Source organism: Melospiza georgiana, chromosome 18 (genome assembly GCF_028018845.1).
Source record: "Melospiza georgiana isolate bMelGeo1 chromosome 18, bMelGeo1.pri, whole genome shotgun sequence".
In the NCBI taxonomy this organism is placed as follows: domain Eukaryota; kingdom Metazoa; phylum Chordata; class Aves; order Passeriformes; family Passerellidae; genus Melospiza; species Melospiza georgiana.
In genome coordinates, this window is record NC_080447.1 from 8,423,673 (window position 1) to 8,441,281 (window position 17,609).

Genomic DNA, 17,609 nt, shown 5'->3' on the forward strand with positions numbered 1-17,609 from the left:
TCCTAATAATAAATAGCTTTTGGTTTAAGGAGACTTTTCCCCAGTATTAGCTTAATTGAGAAAATTCAAAACACAGTTTTGCTGCAAGTTGATGCATACTCGGTTGGTATATGGATAGATTTTGTAGTTTATTATTCTTGGCATTCACCATCAGAAAGCAGAACTCCATTTGGTTTTCATTACCTTTGCTGCTTATTAGCAGTGCAGTCAACTTAAACATGGCCTGGGTGTAGGATTCAGTATTGCTTAATTCAAGAGCAGCATTCAGGTCTTTGACCATAAGTTTATTCAGGTCAGATGTTCGTCCTGTGGCATTTGAGAACTGAATCATTCCAGAAACCTGTAAAATTGAGGGGGGGGGGTTTCAACAAAGAACAATATTTTTAGGAATCCAGTTAAGTATTGGTCACATGCTGATTAGGGAACTCCACAAACAGAGGCATCTTTTGTTACTACTTTACCAAATCTTTAGCTTTAACTGCAATCTAATCTTTAGCCTTATCTAATCTTTAGCTTTATCTGCAAGACTAACACTAGAATGATCTGTTTAATAAGCTGGGAAAATTATACTCTTTATCCTGAAGGGCTTTATAGACTATGTTTCATGTAACATAGACCCATACACCAGTACAGGTTGGAAGGACATCATTCCCTGAGAAGTGATGCCAGAGCCTCTGGACACCCCACAGTCATGGAAAACCCTGTACTTACTTCTCCTGCGTAACGGTTGCGCAAGTTGAGAGAAGCCATGAAGTTGGAGTAGTCCTTCTTCACACAAGTTGGTCTTTCAGTTAGCTGGGTTGCCTATGGCCAGACCATAACAAGGTGTTTATACTGCTCACATCAAACCATTTGTCTCTTTATCTTTTTATTCCTTCACATATGTTTTAAATTTCCTTATGCTTATATTCGTAGTAGTATCAGGATTGTTATATACACCAGGAGTGATCAAAACCAAGTAAGGATTATGTGTATTTCTTCCATGGATACAGGATCATAGAATATCCTGAGTTGGAAGGGACCGACAGGGATCACTGAGCCCAACTGCTGGTCCTGCACAGGACAAACCCAACAATCACACCACACCACTGGGAGCATTGTCCAAACACCTCCTGAACTCTTGTCAGGTTTGGTGCTGTGACCACTTCCCTGGGAAGCCTGTGCCCGTGCCCAGCCACCCTCTGAATGAAAGAACCTTTTCCTAACACCCAGCCTTAAATCCCCCCTGCCACGGCTTCATGACATTGCCTCCTGTCACTGGTCCCCAGAGAGGAGATCAGTGCACATAGGAACAAACAATACTCACGCCCAGAGTGGTGTTCTGCCTGTTGTAGCCTGCAAAGTGCAAAACACTTTCTGTAGCCATGGCCAGTCCAGTGTGCTGGGACAGCCCTGATACCCAGTTCTGGTGTTTGTTTAGGTACTCCTGAAAAAAAAAACCAATCAAACTCCAGAATACTTCATTATCCTCAAAACAAGACAGATAAGCAAGTGCTGCATCACTGCAAACCATAGGAAACTAGATTACACACAACTGTGACAAAAGACTGTCTCTACTCATCCCTTCCAGGCATTGTACCCCTGGCAATAAGATTTTCTGAATGCCCTCCTAAATACACAGAGTAAGACATCTTCTGTACTCAAAATAAATAAAGCTATAGAGATAAATTCTTGAAGGCCGTGATCTTCTCTTAAAAGAGTCACTTCTGACAATAAAACTCTTATGAAATGAAGTGGTTTGGACTATATGGAAGAAGGGAAAGTAACTAGTTGTCCTTTCACACAAGGATGGAAACCCTTGAGGCTCTTTTTTTAGGGAAGGAAATATAAACCTCAGGTAGATTTGCAGTGTCCAAGATGTGCAAAAATCAAATTTTCACAGAAGCAGGCCCATTACCTGTAGATGAGATTTTGTAACAGAGGGAGCCCATTTCATTGCCTCTTGCAGAATCATCCCACAGCGTGCAGCAAAGTCCTTGACTATACTCTAGAATAAAAAGCATCAACACAATCAGTAAAATACAGGACATCTAACAAGAGCAACTGGTCTTAAGGGTGTAATAAGTAACATAGGGAGCAAGACAGTTGTAGCAACATGACACAGTTAAAATTTTCTGTAACAGTTGAACGTGCCCTTGATTAGCAAAGAACTGTCATGCTTTAGGTAAAGTAAAATAATTTAAATTCAGAAAAACATAAATACTGAGTCATATCCTATTATAAAAATCTTACCTAGTGAAGTACTTTTAAAAAATGACCATTCAGAGTCGCTCACCAATTTATCTCCAAGCTATGAAACAAGGCATTATTTCATTCTTTGATAAATCAAGGAGGGCCACTCACCTCTCTGGCTTCATGTGTGTCAGGGACTGTTATTCTGTAGGGAGCATCAGGAATGTCATAGTATGGTTGGTCCTTGTGAATGTCCTAAATAGAAACAATTATGAACTCTCAGTAAGTCAGAATTCATCACCACTTGCCATTAACACTACAGGTAGCAAACAAGAAGCCTGATTACCAAACCTTTTTTGCTGACACTTGCTCTCAATTGGAACACCTCTAAAAGAAACTGTTTGCATTCCAGTTTGATTTTTAGAATATATAATTTCAAAAATCCAAAGCACTTTCCTCAACATTTAGTATTAAAATAAAATTCTATAAAAGCATTTCCATCTTCAAAAATTCTAGTATGTAACAGATTCAGGAAATATGGATACACACACACACAGACTGGAGAGAATATAATCTGAATTCCATAATTCACAGAAGGCCAAACAAACCACAAACCAGAAAAACACCACCGAAATTTTATTTCAAATGAGACACTTCAACAATTGCAAACCACATCTGACAACCTCTTAGCAGTAGTTTTACTACTTATGAAATAGGGTTGCAAAGATAATTCTTGCTTCACAGAATTTAAAATTAAGATTTTATCAATCTTAGTAAAAGGAAAACCATATTACAAACTCGATTAAGTATCAAATAAATGCAGAACAAAGCAAAAAAAATTCTAGGAAAGAAAAGCACTTACTGCACTAAGAGACAGAGACAATGTCTGCAGAATATCTAACATAGTCTTCAGCACAGTTCCACTCCACAGCAAGTGAGGAAATCTAGAGCAAGACAGAATTTAGAAATACAACAACCATGGAGAGCTGAGGAAGGCCCTTATTGCATCAAGGGAGCTGCTCAAAGAGCCAGATTATACATCCCTAGGTGAGCTCATACTCAATAGAAGCCACAAAGCCTCACAACAGCCTGGCTTTATCCAGAGCCAAAAGCTGAGGAGAGCCATTGCACAGGAGCTCAGACTGCATTTCTATCATGGGCACTTTGCTTTGCTCCACCCATGGCAATACTGAGCAGACACACATTTTAACCAGGGGTTTCTGAACTCAGGCTAAAAACATCACTGAATGTAAATTTACAAGGAGACAGCATGGTTTCAGCAGAAGTAGCAGCCAAGAAATCCACTTGATCAGTGTCACCAAGTGCCTAAGCAACCGCTGAACAGTCATTGTGAAAAGAGAAATGTGAAATCTGTACTCACTTGTCCACCAGCCCAGATAAGTATTTGTCTGCAACTCTCCTGATCCTCTTGTGAATGTGGTTGAAATTCACCAGCAAGAACTGAGCATGTCTCTCCAGCTCTTCCTCATTCTCCTTAGTTTTAGGCTAAAAAACATGCCAAAGAGAAGTATGAAGCTCCTAAAGGAACAGACAAAATCCCTTTCATAAACTGAAATGAGAACATTTATACAAATTCAAAATTTTAGTTGCCAGATAACCTACTTTATCAGCCATCATTGTCAGGAAAGCTTCAAACACCTTATCAGCAACAGCTATCACACACTGCATCATGCCTGAGGAATGGAGAGAAGTGACAGGTTTCATTGTAAAAATTACATTTGTTTTATAAACCAGGCTTAGCAGTTAAAAGTGTTTATGTTTACTCAGCCAATATTGAACTTGTTTCAAAACAAAACCAGTGTTCTTGGCAAGAATGAAGCGGCAGCAATCTGGTGAACATGATTCATTTTGTTATATAGCTGCTTGATTTGTTTCTGCTTTGCAGGCCTGGAGATAATTGCCTCATACCTCAAGTTGAGAGGAAACCTAGACAGGCAAATCTTACCAGATTTGTCCTTCTGAATTGCTTTATCTTCAAAATAGCAAAACATGACTTGGAAGCGATCTTGGTCAGTTGAATGCAGCACCCTAGGGAAGGAGAGTTTTTTTAAGTTGGCATGTTTGGGGCTTTGTTTATTTGTTTCAGGTTTTGTTTATTTCCGATTTTATTTGTTTCAGGAGCTTACTGATTGTTTTGTTTTAGGGTTTTTTTTGCTGTTTCATAAGTGAAAAAATGAAATATAGATAAACACAAACCTCATATACTCCAGGCGGTAAACAGAGAGGAGATAGGTGGACATGGCAAAATCCAACTTATTGATCAGTGCTGACACCTCTGGAGGAGGATCCAAGAGATTGATGATGGTGCTCCGTAGTTCATTTAATTCAGCCTAGAGACGAATACATGAACTTATCTGAAGTGGGAGTCCTGTATCAGTTTGTGTCCTCAAACATTCATCCACCTGTTCATTAATATTTCAACCTTCACAAACAATATGGCAGGATGCTTCTGCCTGCAGACTCAGACCAAACTCCCCTGACTCAGCAAGTTACAATGCTTCAAATACAGAACAGAATTAAATCTGGAATCAAGCTTCTGGCAGAAATAATTGGTACTTCCCATGCAGTTATTCCAATGAAGAAATACAATTCCTACACTAAATGCATGAAGTTTGACCAACATCAGCACTGTCCAGCTCCTGAGACCTCATGGACTAGTGCCAGTCTTTGGTGTCACAGAACTATGTATCCAGGCACAATGCAGATTTCTGTATTATTTGGGAGCCAAAGAGATTTCATCAGCCAAAAAGAGCCCTTGGGCAAAATCTGTCCTGCAAAATCTGCCCTACAAATTCTAAGGAGAGAGAAGAATACCAGTATCAAGCCAGAGCAGATGTAACATTTCTTTGAAAGCCTGAATGTGCTGTTTCCTTTCAAACTTTGTTGATTTTCTTTTTTCAATCAGTGCAAGTTTTGTCAGGTACAAAATGGATGAAAAAGCACTAAGAGACTTCCATCTCCACAAAGACTTGGTTTCTACACCTAATCAAAGTGGTGTTGCTACTCCCCCTAAACATTTGTATTAACACTCCATAAAACTGACCCCAAGTCACTTATGCACCCTGATGTGAGAAGAATAGTGTAACATAGCTGCTTTTCATTAACAGGATGCAGGTTGAAGGGTTGTGTTATTTCAATATATCACAGGTACCATGTCATTTAACACTGGCAGACACTATGGAAGGAGGTAATAGAAGAAATGAATTCCTACAGAAGTCACGGTGTCATTCTTCATGGCAGAATTGTACTGCAGAACAGATCGGAGCGGCTCTTTGCTGGGAAAGGTGAGTAATGGAGACTTGGTGGCAATTTCACACACACCTTCATACCACTCTTCTGGCCAAAGACCTGGAACAGAAGTAGAAAGAGGAAGGTAGAATGAGGGATTAAAAAAAAATCAAGCTTCACAAAGTTACCTGCATTATCAAGTTTTGCACTACTTCTAGGGCAGATTTTTCATGCTCTTAAGCACAGACACTCAAAACGCATGATCCATGTTCCAAACTTAGTAAGTGTACTTAGGTGAAGCTTCTACTTAGTAACCATTGTACCCCATGTGTCTTATCTTCCATTTCAGGAATCTGCTATCAAAACCCACAACTAAAGCTATCAGGAATAAAACTAAGTACAAATTGTATTGTGCTGAATCTGACAAGAAAACTGCAAAGATTTAAAGAAGTCCCACCAGAGAACTGTCATGTAAGCTGTTTCTTTTGAAGTCTCTATATGCCTGTAATTTTTCTTCCAGCTACTGGGAATGGTTTGCAGAGAGTTTTATTTAGATTCATCAAAAGTTGAAATGTGAGCAGCAATGCAGGGTACCTGAGCCTTCCACAGCAAACCCCATCAGCACTGAATACAACCAGAAATCGCGGAACAGCTTCTGCAGCCTGGGCTTGGCCTCCTTGATGGGCGGCAAGCGTCTAGTGAGCTACCAAGGAAATAAAAATCAACATCAGAAAATGGTGGGAGTCAGAATAAATTAATTCCACACTAAGGAATCAACTCATGTACCTTTTTTACTATGATTTACAAAGGTAATATTCTTTGTCACCTATGAAAACTAGCATTATATTACTATTGTTATATTAGAGAAATTAAGTTCTTTTTGGAGAGCGGAAAGGCTAACTTTGAGATGCCTGAAGTAAGAATTTCCTTTGTTTTATACAGGAATAACACCATGCTGATACAGTAACCTCTGAGGAGAATACATAATATTAGTATACTATGCACTGCAGGGAGGAAGAGACCACATGGTCCTTTAAACTGTCCTGAAAACAATGCCATGCAGCTTTGCTTCACTGTAAAGGAACTCCAAACCAAATAAATATTAGTCAAAACCACTTCTGGTTGCTGTTGTTTATCAGTTTTGTGGAAATACATTGAGGCACCAATTGGGGATCTTTCATTGTTTGCACCCACGCACAGAATGACATCAGTTCTGAAGAATTTACTATCTAAACAAGCAAGTAAAAGAGCATTATTTTCAACACACTTACTAAAATTCTCTGGTTCTTTTTGCACAAACAGCTGCTACCATTGGAGGAGCAGTATATCCTCTCAGCCAACATGAATTACAATTTTAGATAAATTTATATAACAAAGACCATAGTGTGTTATCCTAAAAAGAGTTAAAGCACAGGCAGTATATAAAAAGTAAGAGAAATTGTCCATTAAACCACAAGTTTTATTCAATATGACTGTATTTTACTACTGTAAACTTTATTAACAAAATGTTACATTCTAACCTAGCTTGAAGAAGTTTTCTCTAACCACAATAATTCTCTCCAGATATAAGTGCCAGCAGTACTTCAGTGAAACCTTACATAGAGCCAACTTTGGACGCATTTGTAAATCATGAGGGAGATTAGTCATTTAAAAAGAAAAAGCATGAAAAAATCTGTCTATTATAATAAAATCAGTCTGAGTTTAAGCTGGTGGACAACACTATGGGGTAAATAGCTGTTTGTGCAATGGAAATCTTTGCACCAATACAACACCAGCTGAAGAAACCCCACCACAACCACAGAGGCCTCAAACACATTTGCACTAAGATGCTCCCCCGTCCCCCATTTCAGCACAAACAGCACCTACATGGCTTTTCCTGTCATTAACAGTCAAGTTTATGTGCGTGCTTGACTTTGAAACTTTACATACACACTGATTTTTGCTCAAAGACCTTCCTCAAAAGGGAACAAGTACCTGCAATGCTATAAAAGTAGTTCAACAAACAACAGAGAATTCAGCAGAGATCACTAGGCAAGGGAGGGAATTTGGCTGACGAAGTAAGTTTAGCAGTGTTTGGTTTAGAGAATGTTTACTTTGGGAGATACACAAAAAAGCAGCGTCAAAGTTCAGATTTAAACCCTGCTGTTCCCTTTACTTCAGCTTTTCAACACATCCTTCCCCTACAGTGGCATAAAGGTAAGCTTCATTTACCTCTTCTATAATTTTGGGAAGATCTCAGCAAAGACATATATATTGCAGAGAAGGGAGAAGTTTTGCCTGTGTAAGTGCAGCTGAGCAATAACTGAAGTTTGGTGAAGATGAGAATGTAAAGTTGGGAATACAGACAGCAAATTCTGCTGTGCCAAGAGAGAAAATGTTTATCAATGGTTACTGGACAGAGTATCTCAGCCCTAAGGGCCTGACTTCTGGGGGCGGGGAAAAAAACAAATGAATTTATGGAGAAACAATAAGAAAAACACTGACTCGAGATGCTCAGTCACAGTGTAAAACCAATTCTTATTTGGATATTTATTTGGATACTTTCTGCAAAACAATGTATTCTTTTATATGGGAGGATCATCCTTAAATGGTTTTAGGATTTAAAGCAAATTAGTCTGGAGGAGAGTTTCAAAAACTCATCTGTCAGCTCAGTTATTTCAATCCTGTTACAACATGTTTGAAAATATTTTCCTTCAAGGTTTTATTCACTGATATACAGGTCAGTCAACAGGTACAGGTATGTGAATGTTTATACTTGCCACAACAACTCTCTTTCCTAATTTAAAAAGCATTTTAATCAACACCTTAGTGAGATTTTTGTTTTAATTGTATTCAGTATTTTGTCCTGTATTATATTGTAAATAACTGCCTTTTACTCAAGAAAGTGTATCAATTGAGATTAACGTTATAAATTTGTGAAATAACTTTATAGTTAAGTCTGAGTTAAACCCCAGGCCTGGCATTCAGACACCCATTCAGTTTCAGGTAACAGATCTATTGAACATCTACATTTTGATCTCTGACAGTCACAGAAGGCAACTATACTTTTTCATATATTTTTAAGAACACTTTACTGCACTCAATATTATGGTGAAAAGTCTCTCAGATCTACTTCTTGGTGGAGGGCTTTACAGCTGAGTAAATCTGATGGATTCTCTTAAAATATATACTATAGAAAATTCTTGACTTAAAAATAATTTTAAAATGCAGTAGTCCAGTACTCTGTAGATGAAGAGATTGATTAAGCTTTCCTTAGAAAAATGCAGGTTCTACTTAAATGTAATCTCAAACAAAAAAGGTGAGGTTACAAATCTAGAACTGGGATCACAGAAACCCTAGAGAAACAAAGCTCTGAAGGGAGCCCACAGAGACTTCACACCACAAAGAAAACAGAGAGCACTACGACTTCTGCAGAAAAGTGAAACAAAACATAACTAAGCCAAGAGCAGAATCAAGCCAATCCATTACAAAAGTAGCAGATGAGGACACAGAGCTGCAGAAAGGGTGCACAGACATTGAGAAACACACCCAAGTAAGGCCATGAGCAGGCCAGGAGAGACGTTTATGCCCAACTGCAGTCCCACTAATGGGGCTCAGTGCAAATACACATATTTCTACATGCCCAGATCACCCTTATTCACCAGACTGCTGCCTTGCTTTTCCAAAATACTCCTACAAAACTTCCATTTTTGTTGTAGCTACAGGATGTTTGTTTTTCAAAATTTTCAGTACATCTCAGCTTTCTGGTATGTTTCTGCAGGGGATTGGATCAGGAGTCCCTGTTCTTCCTACCAAGCTCAAATCTTCAAACTTAACTTCACATTGTATTTTCAGCACACACTGCTCACACAGTTAGTGTACAGTTTAAGTGTAACAGTTTAAAATGAAGGGTCCCACATATTCTGGGTAATGAGTTTGTAACTGTTGAAATATGCCAGTAATGACTATTTGTATGGGAGGAGGTCAACCAACTCTTTGGCAGGCTGGAGGCATTGTGTAAGCAAAACCAATTACCAGTAAAACAGACTTACCCATCTAACTGACATCTCTTCCACTAAAATACAGTGCTGTCAAATAGGGTAACTATAGATCTGCTGCTGCCACAGAAATCAGCATGAACCTAAAATCAGGGAACAGATAACTAAAATTCAATTACCCTTGACTCTCTCAACTGTTATGTTGTTTTCCAGGCTTTCACCAGTCAGAATGAAGTTCCTATTTCAATTGCTTGCCTTTGCTGTCATCATAACCTCCACATTTTGTGGAGTCAAGGATGTCACTGAGCATTTTGAAAGCCTTAAAGGTGCACAGCCACACGAAAATGGGACTTACATGCCCAACCTACCACTCGAGTTTCACAAAGAAAACACCATCACTAATGACTTGATTCCTGAAGAGGAGGAGGAAGAGGACTACCTAGACATTGATAAGATACTGGGTGAAGATGACTACAGTGATGTTATTGATGCTGCCCCACACATGGTTTCTGAAGTTCAACAAGGAAATATTCTTGAGCTATTCCAAGGCAAAACCAGAATCCAGCGCCTCAATATCCTCAATGCAAACTTTGGCTTCAACCTTTACCGCAGCGTGGCAGACAAGGCCAGCTCCTCAGACAACATTATCATGGCTCCTGTTGGTATTTCCACTGCAATGGCTATGATTTCCCTGGGTCTGAAGGATCAAACCCAGCAGGAAGTGCTATCAGTTCTTGGCTTTGAAGACTTCATTAATGCCAGCAGCAAATACGAGCTCATGACCGTTCACAACCTCTTCCGCAAGCTCACCCATCGGCTCTTCAGGCGCAACTTCGGCTTCACGCTGAGGTCTGTCAATGACCTTTACATCCATAAAGACTTTTCTGTCCTCAATGATTTCAAAACCAACATGAAAACATACTACTTTGCTGATGCCCAAGCAGCTGATTTCTCAGATCCCAGCTTCATAGCCAAAACCAATGAACGCATCTTAAAGCTGACCAAGGGATTAATAAAGGAAGCTCTTGTGAATATCAACCCTACAACACTGATGATGATTCTTAATTGTCTTTACTTTAAAGGTAAGACTCTATTATTTCAATCTTAGTGATGGATTTTCTCAGTTTGCAATGCACTGCCATATGTCATTAGAAATCCCAGACAGAATTAAAGTCTAATGTACACTAAAAAAAACCTACTGACTCCCTCATTAGGAATCTGTATTATTAGCCCATTTTTGCCTGTTTCTGTAGCACAACAATGCTCGGAAGTTATTGCATACATAGAGCAAATGCTTACTACCTCCAAAACCTTCATGACTCACAGTGAGACAGAAAAACAACATATGAATGTGGAATAGCCCCAGAAAGCATAAGCTTGGTAGAAGTATCAGATGAGGAGGTATAGATGCGCATGCATGTCATTAGTCACATTCAGTCTTGGTGTCACCAAAATGCTACAGGTCGATTTCAGTTAAAGCACTTAACATCTCTTGAAGTATTTAGGACTCATACAAATGACTGCAAAGAATTTCAGCTTGAAGGAAGAAATTTTTTAACATGATCAGAGCGTGATCTTTGTCATCAAGTCCATATAGGGGACCTAAGAGAATAACCAAAACACTGCTCTTCTACAAGTAAAACCAAACACATTCACTACATGGAATATCACAGTGAATTCAGCATGAATGGTCTGCTGATATGGGCTCCTTCATGCATTAGTAAAGGCTGAACAGTTAAAGAGGCTTGAAGTAAAGACTCTACAATATATTGTTATTATAAACACTTATTTTCAATGTCTTTACATTTACACTAAGTTATCTGCCTCAGGTTGAAAGTTTGTTAGTTTTTGAACAAGTTTTTAAAATTACATTAAATGAGCAGAGGTGGGAGGTGCCAATGAAAAAAGAAATAAGGAAAAAAGAAATCTGTTTCTGACTGTTTAAGATGAAAATCAAGTGACTTAAAAACACAGGTAAGGAAAGAAAAATCAGCCCAAAAGGGTAACAGTGTTTCCAAGTACAACACACTCCTTTCCAAAATTCATAAAGGAGTTTATTTTTCCCCAGTTATGTCTCTGCTTCCAGGAAAAAAAAGGCCTCTCTTACAGCTGCCATCTCAGCAGGTTACAGAAGCAACACTCCTATAAATGTACCATTTCCCACTCACTTGCAAGGAATTACATCCTTGAATAATGCCACTTACCCCTAAAAGAATCTGAAGCAATCATTAGCATTAAATCCAGTAATCTCTTATTCTCAGGTACCATCCAACAGGCCCTCACTTGTATACTTGACTACATCCCTGGTGATCATATCATATTAAATACAGGGTTTTACTGCCTGTTAAACCATCCTAAGAAAAGGACTATACAAAGTGAAACAGATACTTTTTTTTTCATAATTAGGTGAAATGTGAAATACCCTTTTGTTTAATTCTGAAATTTTTAAATACTTGTGCCATCTCAAAATAACAAAACCACCACAAAAATACACAGATATGGTATTGGAACTCTTGAGCCATCAAGATTAAAAAAACTTCAGGGTTTTTCTTCTGTCCTCTTAGTCCAAATTATCTTGGTGCCATCTGCTGAAGGCTGTAATTTCTAACCCTCAAAACAGATCAATTCTCTACTGCTCTCATTCTTTTGTCTTACAGTGACAGTCACCTGGGAATTCTGCTTTGAGTGGAACTGAACTTTTTAAAAGCAAGTTCTGCACCTAGGTTTCTTAGTTTCCACAATACTGCTTCTAACATGCCAAATTTTGTCCACATCTTTCCATTTGCACTGTTTGTGCCACTGCAGAAAAGCTCTGTTAAGCCCTTTGAACTAAGAAACCTGTAAGCATTTCCAGATATACAGAGATGCTCAGTACAAGTGAGACTGAGTAGTGGGATACTTGACAAACACTGTGAGGTTTCAAACTCCTTTTATATTAAAGACCATCAAGAAACTATTTATGTTGGTAAGAAGCACATTTTATCTTGTACAGATGTCCAGCCTACTCCCCATTCTGCACAGCTCTGAGTAATCATTTTTGAGCTTCCTACCAAGCAGGATCTGGTTATTTTAGCCATGACAGGTCTGGTAACTGACAAATGGAGACAACAATGGACACAACATCTCAATGGAGACATCTGCCACCACAGATGGATCCAAAAGACATCTTGGGGGAAGACTCAAAACAGAAAGTCACAGAAGTCAAAGCACGAGCTGGTTTCAGCTGGCCACACAGCTCCTGCTGGGGATCAGTATTCTACCCCAAGAAAAACACATTTGCAAAAGTAAATCTAAGAAAGATGTTCCCCAGCTCCTGTCTTTCACTAGGAAGAGCTGATAATGTCTCCCACCCCTCAGTGGATGGCAGAGCTGCTGAAGCTCCCCTGGCCCACAGCAGCCCCATGTCATTGGACAGCTGAAGTCCTGCATCTGTAAATTCTGCTCCCTGAAAAAAAGCCAGATACTGGGTATTCCTTGGAAGTGAGACTATTTGTTTGGGAATAGCATAATCCATTTTATACCCCATATCTTTCAGACTACTAACCACAGTCTGATCACTTCTCAAACTGGTCCCCATCAGCCTGACCTGTGCAGGAACTTTTAGAATGAAAGATGGACTTGAGGTCTTTCTTTTCTTATTCACAGTAAATCTGGTAAAGTCAGACTAAGGAACCAATTAAGGTTATATTGTAGGCTCTCCACACAGTCACAGTCACATTGCTCACATACTTGCTTGCCAATGATGACATAAATTCCTGAGTTTTTACAGGAAATACTGGTAACCCGACTTCCACTATAATCTTCCAGCTTTGTCTGCCCTTTAAGAAATGATGTTTATTCCAGAGCTACAGTTCTATAAAAAGACCAATAGAACATTGGATTTAAAAAACCTTCTTTCCAACAGTTAATAAATACTTCTGGTATCCAGAGTATCTCCACATAAAAAGCTTCAAACCCGGAGGGCAAAGTTTTCTGGGCTGCAAAATGTGTTGGACTGCATTATTTGGGCATAAACTTGTCAGATTTCAGCACATCTACAGAAGCCTGTTATCCCATCAAACTGGACCACAGAATTAAGCAGTCAACACCCCAATTCTTCAGGTTATGATAGAAAATGAACCATTCTGACTGGACTAAGGTAATTTAATGCCCTCAGCATATCATCTGTATGCAAAACAAATACAGCCCTTGCTTAGCTTGATACACCACTAACATTCTCCAAAGAGGTGCCTTCAGAAATGGATTCAAGCATCACAACTCAAAAAACTCAACCATCAGGTCAGCTGTTCTTCTAGAGGCAAACCCATCTGTTTAAATTTCGAGGTTCCTCACAGGGAAAAATAATACACACCAATCAAATTCTTATTTCTGGTTTGTGTTCACCTGCTTTTGTAATTCAGAACACTCAAATCAGACCAATGGTAGGTTGAAAGCCAGGAATTTCAAAGTCACTTTAAAACTTGTCTTCTAATTCACGCTTCACTGAAATCAACAATCTCCTACAATAAATCCCAATCCAGCTGACTTAAAGCTTGGTGTAAACCAATTCTGGGAACATTTCATTAAACAGCCACCTAGGGGTTTATCTGTCTTGTGCCTTGCATGAACAGGAACCTGGGAGAACAAGTTTCCAGTGGAGATGACCACGAAGCGAAGTTTCCGGCTGAACGAGAAGCAGACGGTGAAGGTGCCCATGATGCAGACCAAGGGCACCTTCCTGGCTGCTGCTGACCCCGAGCTGGACTGCAGCATCATCCAGCTGCCCTTCGTGGGCAACATCAGCATGCTCGTGGTGCTCCCACACAAACTGGCTGGCATGAAAGCCCTCGAGAAGCAGATCACACCTCAAGTGGTGGAAAAGTGGCAGAAGAGCATGACAAACAGGTACCTGCTGAAAAGCATATCTTGGTAAAGTCTTTATGTATTTTCTTGACGAGACTGATGAGGGTAAGTAAAAGCATGCAGAGGATAATATATTTTAGTAAAAAATATGGAAAAAAAACTCCAAAAATGGATTTATTGAATTAAAAATCAGGACTGGTGATCTCTCAAAATTTAAATACTGACAAGAAATCAAGGATGGTTGAGGTAGAAAATTGTAATAAAGCCTCAAAATTCTTTCTATTGAGTACTTAATGATGTAGATTTAAAGAAAACATTCTTACTGATAAAGTTTACAATAAGAAGGAAAAACAAGACTGTGAAAATAACATTATTCTGCACCAATAATCTTGGTCACAACAGTCTATGTTCTGTTCAGTACTGAGCATTTCAACAGAGCTGGGTGTAAAGGAACACATTGCAAAATCAAAGGACATCACAATTATGGGAGAGGAAAAATAATAAAGCTTCCCTTAAGAAAGATGACAACTTAGGTGTATCTGTCTTCAGACTTGATAAAAGGAGATGGTTTGATGTGCTATCCAGGAATTCAACCTATTTCTGTTGTACACAGTAAGTGACAAATCTCCAGTTTAGTACTTCAGAAAATCTGACAGCTTGACACTTGTTACAAGCATGCACTGAACTGCTCAAAGTCACACACCTTATACACATAAATAATGCAAATCATTATAAATGAAGTATCAAATTGGCAAACAAACAGTTTACACAGGGGAATTAGTTTGTTAAAGCACAGTTTTAAAAGCTCAAGTTTTCAAAGCAAAAGTACAGTCCTGTATATCTGTGTCCTGCTTGCTGAAAACAGCAAAAAATCCAAACCATACCAGGTCATACCAGTCATGCACATAAATATCTGTTCAATGATTTTTCCTTTTTGTGTTTATTTTTACAAGAACAAGAGAAGTGGTTCTGCCTAAATTTAAGCTGGAGAAGACTTATAACTTGATTGATTATCTGAGATCCATGGGAATAGAAGAACTGTTCAATGGAAACGGAGACTACTCTGGTATATCAGATGAGAAGATCACCATTGACAGGGTATTTACTCCTCATTTCACCTCCTCTCTGATTAAACTCCATCACCCAAAAACACGACAGCTCAGTAATAATAGTACACAGTAAGCTAAAACAAGATTTTTTCCTCATCTTTTCTGGAGGACAAGGAGAGAGGAGGGAGAATTGTGGGTTTGTCCTTACCTCCTTACATAATGAAGCACATGTTTAATCAGATGCAAACGCACTAAGAGTGTTGTGGTCAGCCAGGAACAGGCTTCTCCACAGAACAAACCCCAAAGGTTTTTGGTGCTGTGTAGGGTGACCAGAAGGGGTGTGGGATATGGGGCAGGGAAGGTTGTGAGCAGATCATTCATTTACTTAGGAGAGCCTCAATTTCTCTGATTTGTTTTCCTGTTTTGTTTGTCTGAACAGTTCAATCACCAAGGCACAATCACAGTGAATGAGGAGGGCACAGAGGCTGCAGCAATAACCACGGTGGGGTTCATGCCTCTCTCCACCCAGATCCGCTTCGTGGTGGATCGCCCATTCCTGTTCCTGATCTACGAGCACCGCACCAGCTGCCTCCTCTTCATGGGCAGAGTGGCCAACCCAGCCACATCTTAAAAACAGAGAACACCCTCCAACACTCTGTTACACATGGGCTGTGTAATTATATGTTAAAATACCAGTATCATAAAGGAAAATTTATTGTTGTATTAGCCAATACAAAAGTCACTGGTATAAAAAGAAAATGTATTATCTACAGGTAGTTTCTCATGAGTGGACTCACAGCAGCAGATAATTTGTCTGCAATTAGTGCCATGTACTGATACAAGTGTATTACTAGAAAAAAAAAAATCACAAAGTACCTTACACTTTGTGTTTTGCAACAGTGTGTAAAATGTAATCAATAAAGTATTTAGACTATCTGGAGTCTTGAAATCTAGCCCTAAATTTGTGCTAGGGTGTCTGTTAATAAATAGAAGTAAGGAAATCCTGAATACCTGACCAGCCATAGACACCTAAGTCTCCCCTGGGCATTTTACACAATCTAACTTGAAACGGATCAAATGTCTCCATTCTTTCTTTTGCTGGCATCATTTAATGTTCAGTGAATACACAATGTGTGTTACTGCACACAATGAGCCTCATGGACCAGTATGAGGAGTATGAGGAGACAGAAATGTCTTGGAGGAATGAAATACTAAGGGACTCACTTCTCCCTGATCTAACTTGTATCACTTCAATACTTCCTCTGATCTTCATTGGTACAAGAGGTATCAGAATTATGCCAGCCTGGTAAATGATATAAATATCCTCAGAATACCCTTTAGAGCGACAGCAGTCAGCAAAATGCTCTTTTTGCTAGCTCAGTGTCACCTAATCCTCTCTAGAAAAAAAAGTCATTTATAGCAATCACTCTATTAATATTCCAGGGCACTCTCCATTCTTGATTCAATGGATGAAACCTTTCAAGTCACTGCAAACTTTCTGAATCGTTCTGGTAACAACACAAATTCTGCTCAAATGTGCCACATTTGAAAACGAGAAGATTTACCCACACTTTGTAGAATGTCACTGCCTCCCTAATACAAGGAACAGAGCTGCACCATACATTCAAATTATTAAAGATAATGAACATACTCACCTTACTTTACATCATACCTTTTAAAAAAATGTGCCTCATAATCCAGTGAGAGTATTTTTATGACTTTCTCTAGTATCAAATACTGTATCAATCTATGTAGTACATTATAAGTTTGTCTTATGTTAGCAAAAACAAACAAGTAACCTTTAAACAAACCATTATTTTAAGAATTATGAATTTTCTTAAAGGTGTTTTTCCAATATTAAGTTTAACTTGTTGAATTAATTTTGATACTATATACTTCTGTTTGTAATTTTGCATCTACTCCAGTTATATGCTCCATACACAAAGCTTCTCAAGCTGCCAGCCAGGGAAATACTGGTATGAGCTGATGATGAATGATGAAGAGCTGACATTGAACAGGAAACTCAGATGTTTTCCCCTATTCCTGTCTTTTAAGTCCATCAGGTGATAGACAATTTTCAGCACTGGAAGTGCACAACAGAAATTAACATTCATATACACATTCTATTGTTTTATCTGTATTCAAAAAGGAAAGCATATACAAAAAAGAAAAGCATATGCAAAAGCTTAAATATTCATGCCCTAGGTTTAATTAGTCTCTCAATGATTGAATGAGCTGGAGCATCTGCAATATGGGTTTTGGGGGACTTAAGTAAAGACAATTATTCAAGGCAAAGAGGTCAAGCAGAAAAGCAAATCAG

At 38.8% G+C, this 17,609-nt stretch overlaps 2 protein-coding genes across 2 annotated transcripts in view; one reads left to right on the top strand and one right to left on the bottom strand.

The window, feature by feature from the left end:
* Positions 1 to 17,609, bottom strand: part of PI4KA (phosphatidylinositol 4-kinase alpha) — a 54,013-nt gene that overhangs the window by 16,338 nt on the left and 20,066 nt on the right. The window contains exons 20-31 of the mRNA XM_058037303.1: positions 6,016 to 6,124; positions 5,405 to 5,541; positions 4,390 to 4,523; positions 4,139 to 4,221; positions 3,796 to 3,866; positions 3,554 to 3,678; positions 3,035 to 3,116; positions 2,344 to 2,427; positions 1,898 to 1,987; positions 1,307 to 1,426; positions 712 to 804; positions 184 to 340 (exon numbers count right to left, since the gene is read on the bottom strand). Coding sequence (XP_057893286.1) covers positions 184 to 340; positions 712 to 804; positions 1,307 to 1,426; positions 1,898 to 1,987; positions 2,344 to 2,427; positions 3,035 to 3,116; positions 3,554 to 3,678; positions 3,796 to 3,866; positions 4,139 to 4,221; positions 4,390 to 4,523; positions 5,405 to 5,541; positions 6,016 to 6,124 — 1,285 coding nt within the window. The remainder of the gene's footprint in view (positions 1 to 183; positions 341 to 711; positions 805 to 1,306; positions 1,427 to 1,897; positions 1,988 to 2,343; positions 2,428 to 3,034; positions 3,117 to 3,553; positions 3,679 to 3,795; positions 3,867 to 4,138; positions 4,222 to 4,389; positions 4,524 to 5,404; positions 5,542 to 6,015; positions 6,125 to 17,609) is intronic.
* Positions 7,511 to 16,229, top strand: SERPIND1 (serpin family D member 1). Its single transcript, XM_058037304.1, has 5 exons — positions 7,511 to 7,617; positions 9,612 to 10,480; positions 14,009 to 14,282; positions 15,194 to 15,338; positions 15,729 to 16,229. Exons 2-5 carry the CDS (start codon positions 9,628 to 9,630, stop codon positions 15,918 to 15,920), a joined length of 1,464 nt encoding a protein of 487 aa, XP_057893287.1. The 5' UTR covers positions 7,511 to 7,617; positions 9,612 to 9,627; the 3' UTR covers positions 15,921 to 16,229.